At 32.8% G+C, this 13,862-nt stretch overlaps 1 protein-coding gene and 2 non-coding genes across 4 annotated transcripts; 2 read left to right on the forward strand and 1 right to left on the reverse strand.

The window, feature by feature from the left end:
* The first annotated feature begins 1,601 nt into the window (after window positions 1-1,601).
* On the forward strand, window positions 1,602-13,853 carry LOC106099370. Of its 2 annotated transcripts, none has more exons than XM_013277902.1 (6): window positions 1,602-1,814; window positions 12,362-12,528; window positions 12,716-12,925; window positions 13,111-13,253; window positions 13,379-13,498; window positions 13,699-13,853. In XM_013277902.1, exons 2-6 carry the CDS (start codon window positions 12,373-12,375, stop codon window positions 13,754-13,756), a joined length of 687 nt encoding a protein of 228 aa, XP_013133356.1. In that variant the 5' UTR covers window positions 1,602-1,814; window positions 12,362-12,372; the 3' UTR covers window positions 13,757-13,853. The 2 variants fall into 2 exon arrangements, with proteins under 2 accessions (XP_013133356.1, XP_013133355.1); XM_013277901.1 differs by having other exon boundaries at window positions 12,373-12,528; window positions 13,699-13,852.
* Window positions 7,586-7,657, reverse strand: Trnae-cuc. Its single transcript has one exon. It is a non-coding gene; the product is annotated as a tRNA-Glu (tRNA).
* On the forward strand, window positions 9,703-9,774 carry Trnae-uuc. Its single transcript has one exon. It is a non-coding gene; the product is annotated as a tRNA-Glu (tRNA).
* Window positions 13,854-13,862: the final 9 nt, after the last annotated feature.

The raw sequence follows: 13,862 nt of genomic DNA on the forward strand, positions 1-13,862 counted from the left end.
ACGTTGGTATCTTGTAGTTTATGGTCCCTTTCCTTTCCTACGCCACGAAGAAGTGTGTTTATACGCTTTGTTATATTAGTATAGAATATTTGCATAATAAAAATAAAGCAATTGCAAGACAATTATCTAGTATTATAGAGCTATAAAATTATAAAAGATTACATCCATTAAACTCTTCTCGTCATACGCGATGTTGTGACGTCATACAAATGTAGGCATAATTAAAATGGCCACAAGTTGGCTTCGATTGCATTAAACGCATTTGCCTAGAACATTACATATATACATTTCCGTCCGTTTGTTCAGCCGATCGTGACCGCAAGTCTGTTGTAATGACGAATTGTGCGTTACAGTTACCCCTGAAGCAAACATTGGTAGTTTCTATTGCTCAACAAAAGGGTATTTTTTATGCAAAAGTATGTGAGTTTGTATTTACACCTTTGTATGGTTGAATCGATGTTGACGTCATATGTCATTAGTTTTTTTTTTAACACGATTATCTATATTTATATTATAAAGAGGAAAGATTTGTTTTTTTGTACGTGTTGAAATAACTCAAAAACTACTGGCAGAAAAATTATTTAATTAAAAAGCTACGTTACGTTATCAGTGAGTAACATAGACTATATTATTATTTTTTATTTTAAGGGTCGCATATTAAATAATTTTATAATTACTTTGAATTAATAGGAAAGAAAGAGCTATTTTTTTATCGAGCAACAGCTAGTAAAGAATAATGTAAAATTTCAATAGTAAATTAAAATTTATTTCACAAATACTTATCGATTCTAGTATATTTCGCACGACGAATCTCGTTTCAAATGGACAGATGCAATCCTCAGTTTTCCTAACAAACTTGCTCCGTTACAATTACGTAAAATACCGTAAAAGTAATTCCTGCTTCGTAGACGTTTAGCATGTATTTCAACTAATCATTATATAGTCTGTAACGGTTACAGCAATGAGTCAACATGATGGAAATTTTATGCTACCTGTGGGCTTCCATTGTCAAAGTATTCGTCACAAACAGTTTGTCATCCCGTACATTGTCTTTAAAACAACAGAGACAGCAAAACATATAATTACGAGTGTTAAAGCAGTGGAACTCCACGACAATCAGAATGTAAAACAAGCTCCATTTCACCAATTTTAATTTCCTCATTTCAAGCATTGTTACGAAAATCTTAATATTTGTATATGAAATGTTTCTGCTAATGGCATAATAGTAAAAAGCCTTTTTATCTCAAGCCAAAGTGAAATCAATGTTATTAAAAAATGTAGAAAAAGAAACCCGTGATTTCTTGTTGCCTAGAACAATTTTATTTTAAACAGAATTCAAAAATATTAGCTATTACATTTTCCAATGCAATGGCATGCGTAGAATGAAACAATTTTTTTAAGTTTATTTGATAGTGGATATTATACCTTTTGTTTTAATTTTTTCATGAAGCCCTAAAATTACAAATTTTATCGTACTAGATTTTATTTCATACGAAGCACACTCTCCTAGACGAAGTATAAGAAGGAAATCAAGGTGAGCGTTTGTTTTACTTTTTTTTATTTCTTTTGCGCAACGAATTTGCGCGCCAATGAGAATGAACCTAACCTAGCATTCGTACTCGAATCGCGCTTCTCGACGCTCTTGCGGCTGCGTTCAAATTAAAAAAACGCGTTTATTTTGAGTGTTAAGTGCATTTTGTATTTCAATTAAATAAAATGACTATTTACAGCAAAATCGTTCAAATTATTTTAATAAGTGTCTAAAATATTTGGGAACAATCAATTTAATAAAACTTGGATTTTTTAGAACACAAGTGAGTAATTTATTTTCTATTATTTAAAATAAATTATATAGATAAATAATTATTAAATTTCAAGCAATTATTAAAACCAATGCTTTAATTAAATGAAATTATTCGATTTAAAAGTTTAGAACTTTAAAAGCGTTGTATAAAAATAAAAATTTCATTAACTTTGGCATTTCATACATATAATCCACACTACAATACAATAATAAAAATACAATTTTAGAAATACCTAAAAAATATTTTAAACTTGTTTTATATTTTGAAAATTTTTAAATTCGGCAGTTTTAAATTGATGAGTTAACAATAGTTTTTTTTCCACGATTATCATAGCTCTGTGAACTTCATAATTAACTATGTATTATGTTATGTCATGACAGCACATTTTTTTACCTCTAAATGCGGCTTCGCCAATATACATTTAGGAATTAACAGTCGATGTAACCTTTTGTGTATTGTTTGACGTCGAAGATTTCTGAAAAACATTATAAATACAAATCACACGATTTGACCTAGATTATTACTAACAATGTTTATTTAACTTAACCTAAAAAACTGCTATTTGTAGTTCAACTTTTTACTTTGTACAAAAAACAATATTTAAGTAACATTACGTGTTGTAAAGTAATACTAAACGCTCATGTATAATCAAATAATAATCACATTATAATCATACTAATATTATAAATTTGAAAGTTTAGATGGATGGATGGATAGATGGATGTTTGTTAGAGTTTGTAGCCTAAACGGCCGGACGAATTTCGATTAAATTTGACATAGATGTAGGGGACAGTCTGGAATAACACGTAGGTTACCCGCTTTTGTTTTTTTTTTAATTCCACGCGGACGGAGTCACGGGCGAAAGCTAGTCGTATGTAAATAAATGGCTTAACCGGGCCCACAAAGGCGAAAATACCTTTGCAGGCCTTCTATTGTAAATAAATCCCTCACAAGTCTTTTTAATGCCAACAATAAATTTTTAAATGTGACTTCGATTACACTTCAAATTTATATCAAACACACCATCTTCTATCATACTTAATATTATAAATGCGAATTTTTAGATGGATGGATAGATGTTTGTTAGAGTTTGTAGCCAAACGGCTGAACGGATTTCAATGAAATTTGGAAAAGACGTAGAACATAGTCTGGAAGAACACATAGGCTACTCACTTTTATTTTTTTAAAGCCCCCGCCAACGGAGTCACGGGCAAAAGCTAGTAGGTTATAAATCTTTATAACCGTGGATTATTTCATCATCCACTTGCCCTTATCCTTTATGGAGGGTCGGCACAGTATGTGCTGCTCTTCCAACCGTGGATTATTTAAGCGAAAATAATCGAAAGTTTCTATGAAACTAACGTTTACATCCTAACGAGTGTAAAGTTCGGAAACAGTGCCAACGATATGCATTAAATATGCAAATTTCTGTAATTTTGCACAAATATTTAACCTTCGCGCAGCATCAGAGAAGCATCAGTAAATCGAATAATTACGAGTCACGCTATTGACCATAATTTTTTATAATTGTATGATTGATTTCACAATAACCGCTTGCTTTCGTGTTCTAACCTCTCGGCGATTATAGTCGTTGTAATTATTTACTTATACGTGAAACGACAGCTTTGAGACCATTTAATTGCATCTAGGAATCAATTTAGGCCTAATTTAACTCCCTTTCTCTTTACCACTCTTTTTTATAAGGAGAGGATGGGAAGGGGAAGTGGATTTGACGGAGGAGGAGATACATAGGAATCGGAAATACCCTCTTTAAGTGCGTCTCCTCCTCTGTCGGATAAGGGTAGGCAACGCATCTGCAATTGTGGATGTCTATGGGCAATGGTCTCTTCGCCATTATGGCGGATTCAGGTGGCCGCTTGCTCGTTTGCCATCTTATGTTATAAAAAAAATAATTGTCATCTAGCACTGGAATAGAAAACGTATTTTAGTAAATCCGAGATAACTCATATTACGCCTTAGATTTGCGTACGATGGCACAAATTTATTTAATTCAACTGGCAGTTTAAACTTTGCTGTTGTTTAAAACAATGTTCTTGAAAAAACAACTGATGTGTAGAATAATTAAAATATTGTAGCTCCAGTCAAAACATTTATCTTTTATTAAAAGACATCAACGCACACGAGACTCTTTCCGCTAATGTTTTCAACGCTCTCTTAATTCGTTGAAGAAATCAAATAAATATGCATTATTTACATTTCATAAACATAACGGGCTCACGTGATGATAGTGTTCGACTAAATCTAGATTAGTTATACTTAAGTATTTGTGTTACAACAAGCAGTATCGTAATTACAAGGTTTGCGTATCAGACACGGTTAGTGAACAAGCATGACATCTATACGATCTTTGTCATGCATACCATTACACCATTCATACATTATGGCCGCTCGTAGTTAGATGCTCGCACATCACATGGTACGTATTCCATTGCGGGTGGCGTATTAAATTTCGAGCCGGTATAAAATTTGAATGACATTATACCAACTTGTATCAATCACATCTTGTTCTAAGTAAAACAACGAACAATAAAACAATAAAAGCGGCCTTTACCTTACTTAAAAATCTTTGAATTCGTTAAAACTTTAATTCAATGTTTTTTCACAAACATAATATTTACATCCAGACTTTCTAAATATATTATTTATAATTTCTAATTAGGTTTAAGACATTTAAATAATTTACTGACTTTTTTATTTGTTTTTTAATTGAATCTATGATTAATTTAACAAATTCTTACGAATGTAACTTTTTATAGCAACATTGTTTACTCTTTACTATAAATAATTGAACCAAATCAAGTCACGTAAACACGCATTGTCCCCGACACGCGTGCTCCACACGCATCGAAATCTCTATCGTTATGAAATCTCAGTTGTATACGCTTTGTTACAAATAAACATACATATGCGGTTTAAATTTGAAATTTTATTACGCACAACACATTTGCCATAAAGAAGCTGGCTTGGCGTGGCTTGATGTAACATTTTGGTTTTGTACGTAGAAAGAAAACTGTATAAAGCTTTGACTTTGGAGAAGTATGAACCATAGACAAACATTTGTTTTTTTCCTGATCTTTCCTCTCTTTTCCTGTCTGTCATAGCGGTAGTCTAAGTAAGATTGATTGTCAATTTAATGGGCAGTTAATTACACGGAATTCACAACTATTTTAGTATAATCATTTTGTTTAAATATTCTTGTTTGTATGTACCTAAATTAATTTTAATGATTTTTCTTTTTCAATCGTATGCCCATACGGTTAAATTATAAAGTTTGATGAGGTAATTCGTTATAGCTTAGGTCACTACCAGACAATGAAATTAAAAAAAAATAACATTGAAACAAAAAAAAAAAAACAGAATAAAAAACTGACAAGTCATTGACGATCATTTGGAATTTCAAGAAAATGACTGAGTATAATGTGTTAATCATCAAAGAAGCTTTGTCAGGGTATAAAAAACAGTTATAAGGATTTAAGTTTATTTTTGTTTTATCTGTTGACTTTACGCTCGTCATTGCAACTGCATTCTTTTGAAATACCTCCCAAATCAAATTGAATAGTTTTTAAAGTACCGAGATTAATCCAATTGGATTTGTAGTGCGCTATCAAGGTTTGTCTAACTTTAGGCTAGCAGCCGATATGGGAAAGCGCCCAAACTGGTCGAAGTATATTCGTCCGGAAATACTCATTACGAATCAAGTACAGCGGACATTCTAATACAGGGCTACCAACCTGCAGCATTTGCAGTTTTTTCATTTTTTTTAATTCCACTGTAAATTTCTGATTGTCACTTAATCTTTGTTCATTTTCTCGTAACTTTTATTGGCTATTATAATTATAATTTATTTAAGTACAAATTAATCGTGACAAAATGCATTGCAAAGTCCTATCCTTTTATCATATTTTCTCGGCTGTTTTATCCTTTCCGTAGTTTAGTATTAGTGATATAGCAATACTAACATTAAGAATTTCATAAAAGAAAGTAATAAATAATCTTTGATAAATGTTATAAACTGTAGCTACCCATGTTGTTCGGAAGTAAGACCGTTAAAGCCAGACGTATAAGGTGCACAGAAACCAGTCTCGTGAGATATCCGGACCAAGGACGGCCGCCAGCCCTTGTGCACTAGTAAATAGACGCCAACATCTGGCGTCAAAATCAACTAGAAAACAACCCAATAATCGCAAAAAAAACGTTAGTACTCATGTTATATTATATTTATTTTAATTCACTGTGTTAATATTACAAATTAATTATTTTTGAAGTCATATTTCCATTGGTTGGTAGCCTCGATTTGACGTTTTCTAAACTATACATAGCTTTGTAATATGACAAACCAAAATAAATAATGATATAACAATTTGGATTTGTTTAAAAAATTAGGTAAAATCAACAAGCCGTAAAATCTGTAATACAAAATAAAAATTAGCCAGGCCAAAATATAGACGGTTTAAAAAACTTCAATCTTGTAATATATATTTGGCATATATAACACTATAATTTACTGAGGGAATGTAACCACTCACCAAACTATAACTTACAATCAGGGTCGCTATTTAGATGGCCTTAAAATAATATTAACTACAAAAAATTGCACTTTCAAAATGCGTGACCTGAAGTAGCATTAGATTTAAATTGCACAAGGTCTTTTTGTTTCGTTGCTTAAATTTACATTCAATATAGATTAATAGATAATGTAAATTATGATAAACAGCATTTAATTAAAAGAACCATGTAAATAAAATAGAGAGAAACAGAGCAGAGAACACAATTAGAATAATACTCGTATTTAAAAGAGATAGACTCACAACAATTACATACACATGAAGCCTACTTTAAGATAATACTTATCTTAGCGGCTAGGTACATCGTATGAATTGTCGCGTAGAACACAATTGTAGACGTATCAGGACGTAGAGGGATTCGGGTTTAGGGTACTACACAGCGCGCCGATGACCTTAAGCCGCAAAGGTATTTGATAAAACCTATATTTGCAAAAGTGTTATTCAAATAAAAGTTTATTTTGAAGATATTAAACAACGTTATTTGAGTTCTCGTTCTTATTACGTAAACTTTTTTTGATTTAATTTTTATAGCTGTAGCTGCATAATTTCTGGTTTCCTTTATTAATCTGTGGCAAACACGTTTTAAGACGAAACAAAAACAAAACGCAAAGATTAGAACGGATGTACCATTTCCGGCCGTAGTATTTCGAATTTGCGAAATTTGAATATGTGTAATTTTTTTTGTTTTCGCTAGCATACATCTTCTCGACTGTTCAAGGATTGAACGATGTTTGTTTTTATAACTTTATGTTGATTATGCTAATATTCGTTGAACATACAAATGACTTTTTTTATTGTCAAGATTATTATATATTTGCATTTCTTTTTGCAAGCTATCATACAATGACAACGTTTACCTCCTTTTTAAGTTTCAGATTGCGATAAATTGACTTCAGCTTTGTCCTGATATGGTTAATTTCTGTTTCTTTTATTGGAGCAAGATTAGTAAATGCCAATAAATTTAGAATATCTAGACCACGCCAATGTTGTAACAATATAAATAGTGCATTCTAGGAAGTAAACTTATTTCCTAGTACAAGTATTGGCTGTTATACTGGTTTAGAAAGCTGACCAGATTTCTGATAAAACCTTAAAGGGTGGGTCTCATTAAAGTCCATTCGTATTATGTAACAAAAATATTGCTATTACATTTAAAAAATATTTATAGTAAATTAGGAAAATGTTAAAAAAGTCTTCCGATACCGGGAATCGAACCCGAGCCTCCTGGGTGAGAGCCAGGTATCCTAGCCACTAGACCATATCGGATTGTATTTATGTTAGCAATTAACTGATAACAATTTTAAGTCATTAAAAATAATCAATATAAATCATTGATTTATTCTTCAAATATTTTGTGGTAAATATTATTTCACGCTTGAAACAAAAGTAAACATATAGTTAGATCATGCAAATACCAGTTTGTGCTTATCTTCTGAAACCTAGAATTGATTTATCTTTTCTTAGAATATTCGTTTGTAGACATTAGAAAGTCAAGGAGAGGAAAGGTCATTTATATATTCAGAAAATATCGTCACTCAAGTAGTAAAACTAAAAAGAAAAAACTGATATAGAGCTTGGGATGTCATACATTTTATTAGATACGAAATGAGTATATGAGTGGATGTTTGATAGTAGCCTCAGTGCTTGAGAAAATAAGGAGTAAAAGGTTAGAGTATGGACATGTTATGAGAAGGGATTAATCGCATGTAACAAGACGGACGTTATTTATGAATGTGGAGGGGTACACCGGTAGAGGTAGACTTAGAAAGAGATGGATGGATTGCGTGAAAGGTGACATGATCAAGAAGGGTGGTGATGACTGAGATGACGGATGATAGAGTGCTTTGGAGGTCGAAAACCCGGTGCGCCGACCCTACGAGAGTAGGATAAGGTAGGGGAGATGATGACGATGCATTGCCTTTTTTGTTTACTTTAAGTACAATTATAATTAACTAAAGTTAATTCGTGGCAGGTCATATTTGTTTCATTTTTTACGTTATTAATACAGCGATCCAAGGTTTAAAACTATGACCTTTACATGAATAAATGAAACGTTATTTTAATTTATTCGTTTAGAAATATTATTAATAATTTAACCTGATATATTGACAGCATTACGATTATTAAACTTTCAAGGTAATAATTAATAGGAATATACACTTCAATAATTCGTTTGAAGAGAGTAGAAGAATAATACAAAAGTCTTGCGACATTCTAAGGTCTTGTTTACCTTCTGTTGCGTACTGCAACGATCACGCTTGTTGAAATCTATTTCAATTTATTGTTAAATAAGGCTGCAGTCATAACATTTCGACACACTTAATTCATTATAATATAAAACCAACAAGACTAAGCAATTCTTTAAATGTGCACATTTGGTACTCCTCCTTGGTATATTTAAGAGAGGTTCTAAGGGCTTTAATTCAAACCAACAATATACGAGTACGTTGTAACAAAGAAAATGGTTTTACTAGAATTTTTTACGCCGAATTACGCTGTTATGTTCACTTTAAGAGTATTTGAAAGGTTTTAATTCTTACTAAACATAGTAACTACAATATAATTTTAGAATTGACAACTTGAGCCAAAATCCAAGCAATCTATCTGCTATGCCAGGGGTGACGAAGTTTACGCAAACGTGCCGTTCTAAAGAAATGTGTGCCGGTCTTAGTTGTGCCATCAAATAATTTTGTCATTGCGATTATTAGATATGTTCCGTACCACAGTTATCACTTAACATACAGTCCTCATGAATACCGTTTTCATACTTTTTTCCTAGTGCATAGTAATTTTTGTGATCCGTAACAAAATGTCGTATCCGAGCTATTGGTTCGCCACCCCTGCGCTAGACTATGGTGTACTTATCAAAGACAATTATTCCTTTTTTGCGTGTTTAAAGGTGCGCCATTGTTAAATGCCTGTAAGAACACAATAGAAGCTATTGGTAATGTTTAGGTCTATTCAACAATTTTTTACTTTGATTGCGTGATGTATTGCTGAACCAAACCAATAAAGATAAATGTTTGGAAAAAACTTTATTACGCGATAACTTTATCTCTTTATAACTACTAGTATGGTATTATCCGTGTTTTATATCATGACTATCTTTTGCTCGCGATTTTGTCCGCGCGGAATTAAAAAAATCAAGAGTCTATGCGTTCTTTTAGACTATTATCTACATCTGTGTAGAATTTCGGTAATAAAAATCGGTAGAGCCGTTTTGGTAGAATGTAATAACAAACATTCATTCATCCAAACATTCACATTTATTAATATGATTACAATGTAGTTATTGTAATTTAAATATCATATCCGATATGGTCTAGTGGCTAGGATACCTGGCTTTCACCCAGGAGGCTCGGGTTCGATTCCCGGTATCGGAGTTTTTTGTCACGATTTAGTTTTTTGAACAATTATGTCACTAGTAACTATTTCTGAATATAGTTTGACAATTATCTTACTTTTTACTGATATTATAAATGCGAAAGTTTGGATAGATGGATGGATGTTTGTTTGTTATAGTTTGTAGCCTAAACGGTTGAATGAATTTCGATGAAATTTGGCATAGATGTACAACATAGTCTCGAATAACACATATGCTATTTACACCCTTCTTTTTTTACTCCACGCGGACGGCGTCGCTCGCGTGCAAAAGCTAATATGATATGTTAGGAACAAAATTAGTACCGTGCTATAGAATTGGCGCAACTCTAGATTATCGGCATAAACGTCACATCCCTAGCTGACAGCTGTCAATGTCACTAGAAGTATGGATAGATTGGCGCGCAACCTGGGTCTGGACGAGAAGTGTTGCTCTGAGTTTAAAGCGACAGTATCAATTTAATGAGGTGTCTAAAAGATATAATACAATCTTTTAAATTATTTAGTAGTTTGAAAATTGTATCAACGTTTGCCCATACCATAGCAAATTTTAAATTGGAATTAAATTAAAGAAACAATTAGACTTCCCTCGAAACAAATAAATACAGACATGATAGGTTATATGTAGAGTACATAATATCTGTGCTGGTTTCTAGCCAAAGAAACGTTGCCCAATTTTTATGCAATATGCAGCTGCAGTCTGCAACACATAAATTTAAGACCGTAGTTAATTAAAATGCAAGAATCTTCATCTCTTCTAAACTAGTTGTTGCAAATATTTACATTTTAAAATTAGTGGATTAATATAAAAAGATTTTCTACAGTTTTAGTAATGCAACTTTAAAGATCGTGTAATTTGATATATTACGTGTTTAAGTGTACAGCTTTTTTCATAATCTGTAATAAAACTGCTCCTGCAACTCGACCGTTACGATGAAGTTGTCAAGTTTTTTTTTTATCTGCATTGTTTATCTGCTATGGTCAAGGTATGCGGTCAAAAAGATTAACACATGAATATGTTTGCGACACTATTTTTTACTGATAAAATAAATCTGTTAAAATATCAAGTACTAGTTGTTGCTTGTGACTTAGTCCGCGTTAAATTCAAAATAATAAAAAATATAGCCTATTATACTCACTGATAACGTAGCTTTTTAATGGTGAAAGAATTTTTGAAATCGGTGCAGTGGTTTTTGAGTTTTTTCAATACATACAAAAATACAAATCTTTCTTGTTTATACACTATAATTTTATGTAATGTATGGTAGAATGACTTACAAGGGGAACGTTAGCTATGAGTGTGGAAGGGTACATCAGTAGTGGGATTATCCCCATCAAAAGTTTCATCCGCCCTACCTTTTAGTCCCGCTACCACCAATAAGGTGACAGATGGAACCGTTACAAAATAAAAGAGAATTAAGGTTATGTGGAGGACAAAAACCTGTTGCGCCGACCTTGCGGGAGTAGGATAAGGAGAAAGATGATGATGATGTATGTATGACGTCGCCGGCATATTCTACAGTAAAACTATGCTTTTGCAACTCGATTTGATCGATGAGTTTTTGACTGTTTGCAGTGTCACCACGTACATAAATCACATTAAACTGGCAGCTTTGGCGGACACAATAATCATCATATTACAAATATAACAACAAAATAATGTTTTTAGAATAACATTGCACATTAGGGTGTGAATTTGTTTGAATTTAGATTCATGTATAAACTAGGTAAAGTCTTAAGTTGTCTTGAAAGCGAAATACATTTATATATTGTTATTCATCTATACTATTATAATAAAGCGTAAACACACACTTCTTTGTTGCCTAAGATGTCAGCAATTACAGCACATTTTTAAATAATTCTATTTTTAATAAAAAGCCCTACACTTCACACGGCTATATATTTTCACACTCTTAAACTTAGGTTGTAAATATTTTGGATAAAAACCCTAATGTGGGAAAGAGACCATAAGTTGCTGCCAACATCTAGGAAGCACGATTGTCAAGGTTAGTCATGTCTTGTCATTTTGACATTTGCTATTGATAATTTGACAAACGTAAACGATCAAAATTTCATAATTTCATGCGGATGAAGCCACACGGGAACATCTAGTTCATTATATCAGTAAGATTGATGAAGATGCAACATTACAGAATAGATCCCAATTCTATGTTACATAAAAGATACACAATGTTATTTCGATAATTTGCATAAAAATATACAAAATATCTAGATTACCAAACATTAAGGTGTAGCAAGAAATAAACTAAACTTTCAAAACCTCTGTCTAGTCTAAAAACTTTCCATTTTACGAATATATATAAAACATTTTTACCAGAGTTATATGAATACTTATACCAGCTTTTACTCGCGACTTTGTCTGGATGGCAAAAAAAATGAGTAATAATTATAGCCTATGTTATTTAGCAATAATGTAGATTTTTAATAGTAAAAGAAAGTTTGAAATCAGTCCAGTACTTTTTGAGTTTGTGCTGTACAAATATACCACTCGGTGTAATCGCCTTATGCAAGCTTCTTTAAAAAAAATAGAAATATTTCCCTTATAATATTAGTATAGATAATTGACAGGCGTTTTTCAGATGACGGAGGTGGTAGAGGGCGGTGCGGAGCTGGCGTGGCGGCTGCTGGCAACCCTCGAGGGAGGTTCGCTGCTACTGGTCACCTCCGCAATGCTGGCATACACGGCTCTCACAAAAGTAGCTGCCCGTAGGCGGATACCGATTAAAAATGTTCTAGTAAGTTTTCATTAGAACTATAGTCGAAATTTATACACCACAATTTTTTACCATGCTTTGAGGGAAAGAGTTTAATAAATATGTGAGACTGCATTTTTAACTGATTTTAGCGCCCAATAGTTTTTCTCCCATAAGTATTAGTACTTCTTGGGTATAGAAAACTTAATAAATCAAGACATTTTTTCAGATAACAAATAACACGAACACATTAGGACAAGAAGTAACAAAGCGGCTGACTGCGCGCGGCTGTGCCGTGACCACAGTGATGAGCGCAGCGACAAGCGAAGCAATGTCTGGCAAAGCGGACGCGTTAGTCGTGATAGGAGCGGAAATGAAACAAACTGGCTTGGATGGTCTTACACAAACAGTTACAGAGGATGTATACTATAATGTAAAGGTGAGAATTTTCACACCCTATTTGTCTATCTTGGTAGGCTATGAGATTCTTGATATGTCACTTAAAATATTAAAAAATCTAATTTATTACGAGCTTAATCAAACGAAGGCATCAGATCAATATTTTTAACTCGCACAGTTCTGTTGGTTTTACGATGTTCACTTCTTTATTTTTCACATGTTCAGTTATTAGAGAGCCTGTCACCGCTCGTCCGCACGGGCGGCTACGTGGTATGGGCTTGCGCGGGTGCAGCGAGCGGGGCCTTTTGCGACGCGACGAGCGCCTACGACGCAGTACTCAAGGCCAGCTTGCAATATGTTGCAAGAAGGTTCACTTATTTTTTAAATATCCTTCATAAATATTCATATTTCCGTTAGTTTTTAAATGTAATTACATAGTTTTTATTAACTGAAAATTATTCAATTTTTGTAAATAACATTTTCTGACCATCAGTCGACACTGTGAGCCAATCTGGACGGAGCGATGTGAGGACTTTGAAGTGACCGCGGAGCGGATTGTCGCCTCGCTCTTACCTTGCGCCAGCACACAATCAATAACAACATTCTCTATCAGGTTAACTTAATCCGTCATATAAGTTTTGAATTTCAAAAGTTTCGTCTATTATTAAGAAATGTGAATTATATTTAGGAGCCAGAATAGTAATATCATGTAGGGATGATGTAATGAGTGAGCGAACTATATTAATAAAATAAAAAGTATTATGGTAAACTGTGCTGTATCATAGTGTTCAACTAATATTAACTTTATTACAGAAATGCGGTTCAGAAACTCAGTGAATATGCAGGAAGGTGGCTCAAAATTATATCATGAGACTGCTCAATCACATGTGATAATTTACCCGTTTTAAGATGCTTTTAAAAGTAATAAAATAGATTAAGATAATGTGTAAGTTTTATATTATAGTATTACTAAATAC

Source organism: Papilio polytes, unplaced genomic scaffold, assembly GCF_000836215.1.
Source record: "Papilio polytes unplaced genomic scaffold, Ppol_1.0 DF824135.1, whole genome shotgun sequence".
NCBI lineage: Eukaryota > Metazoa > Arthropoda > Insecta > Lepidoptera > Papilionidae > Papilio > Papilio polytes.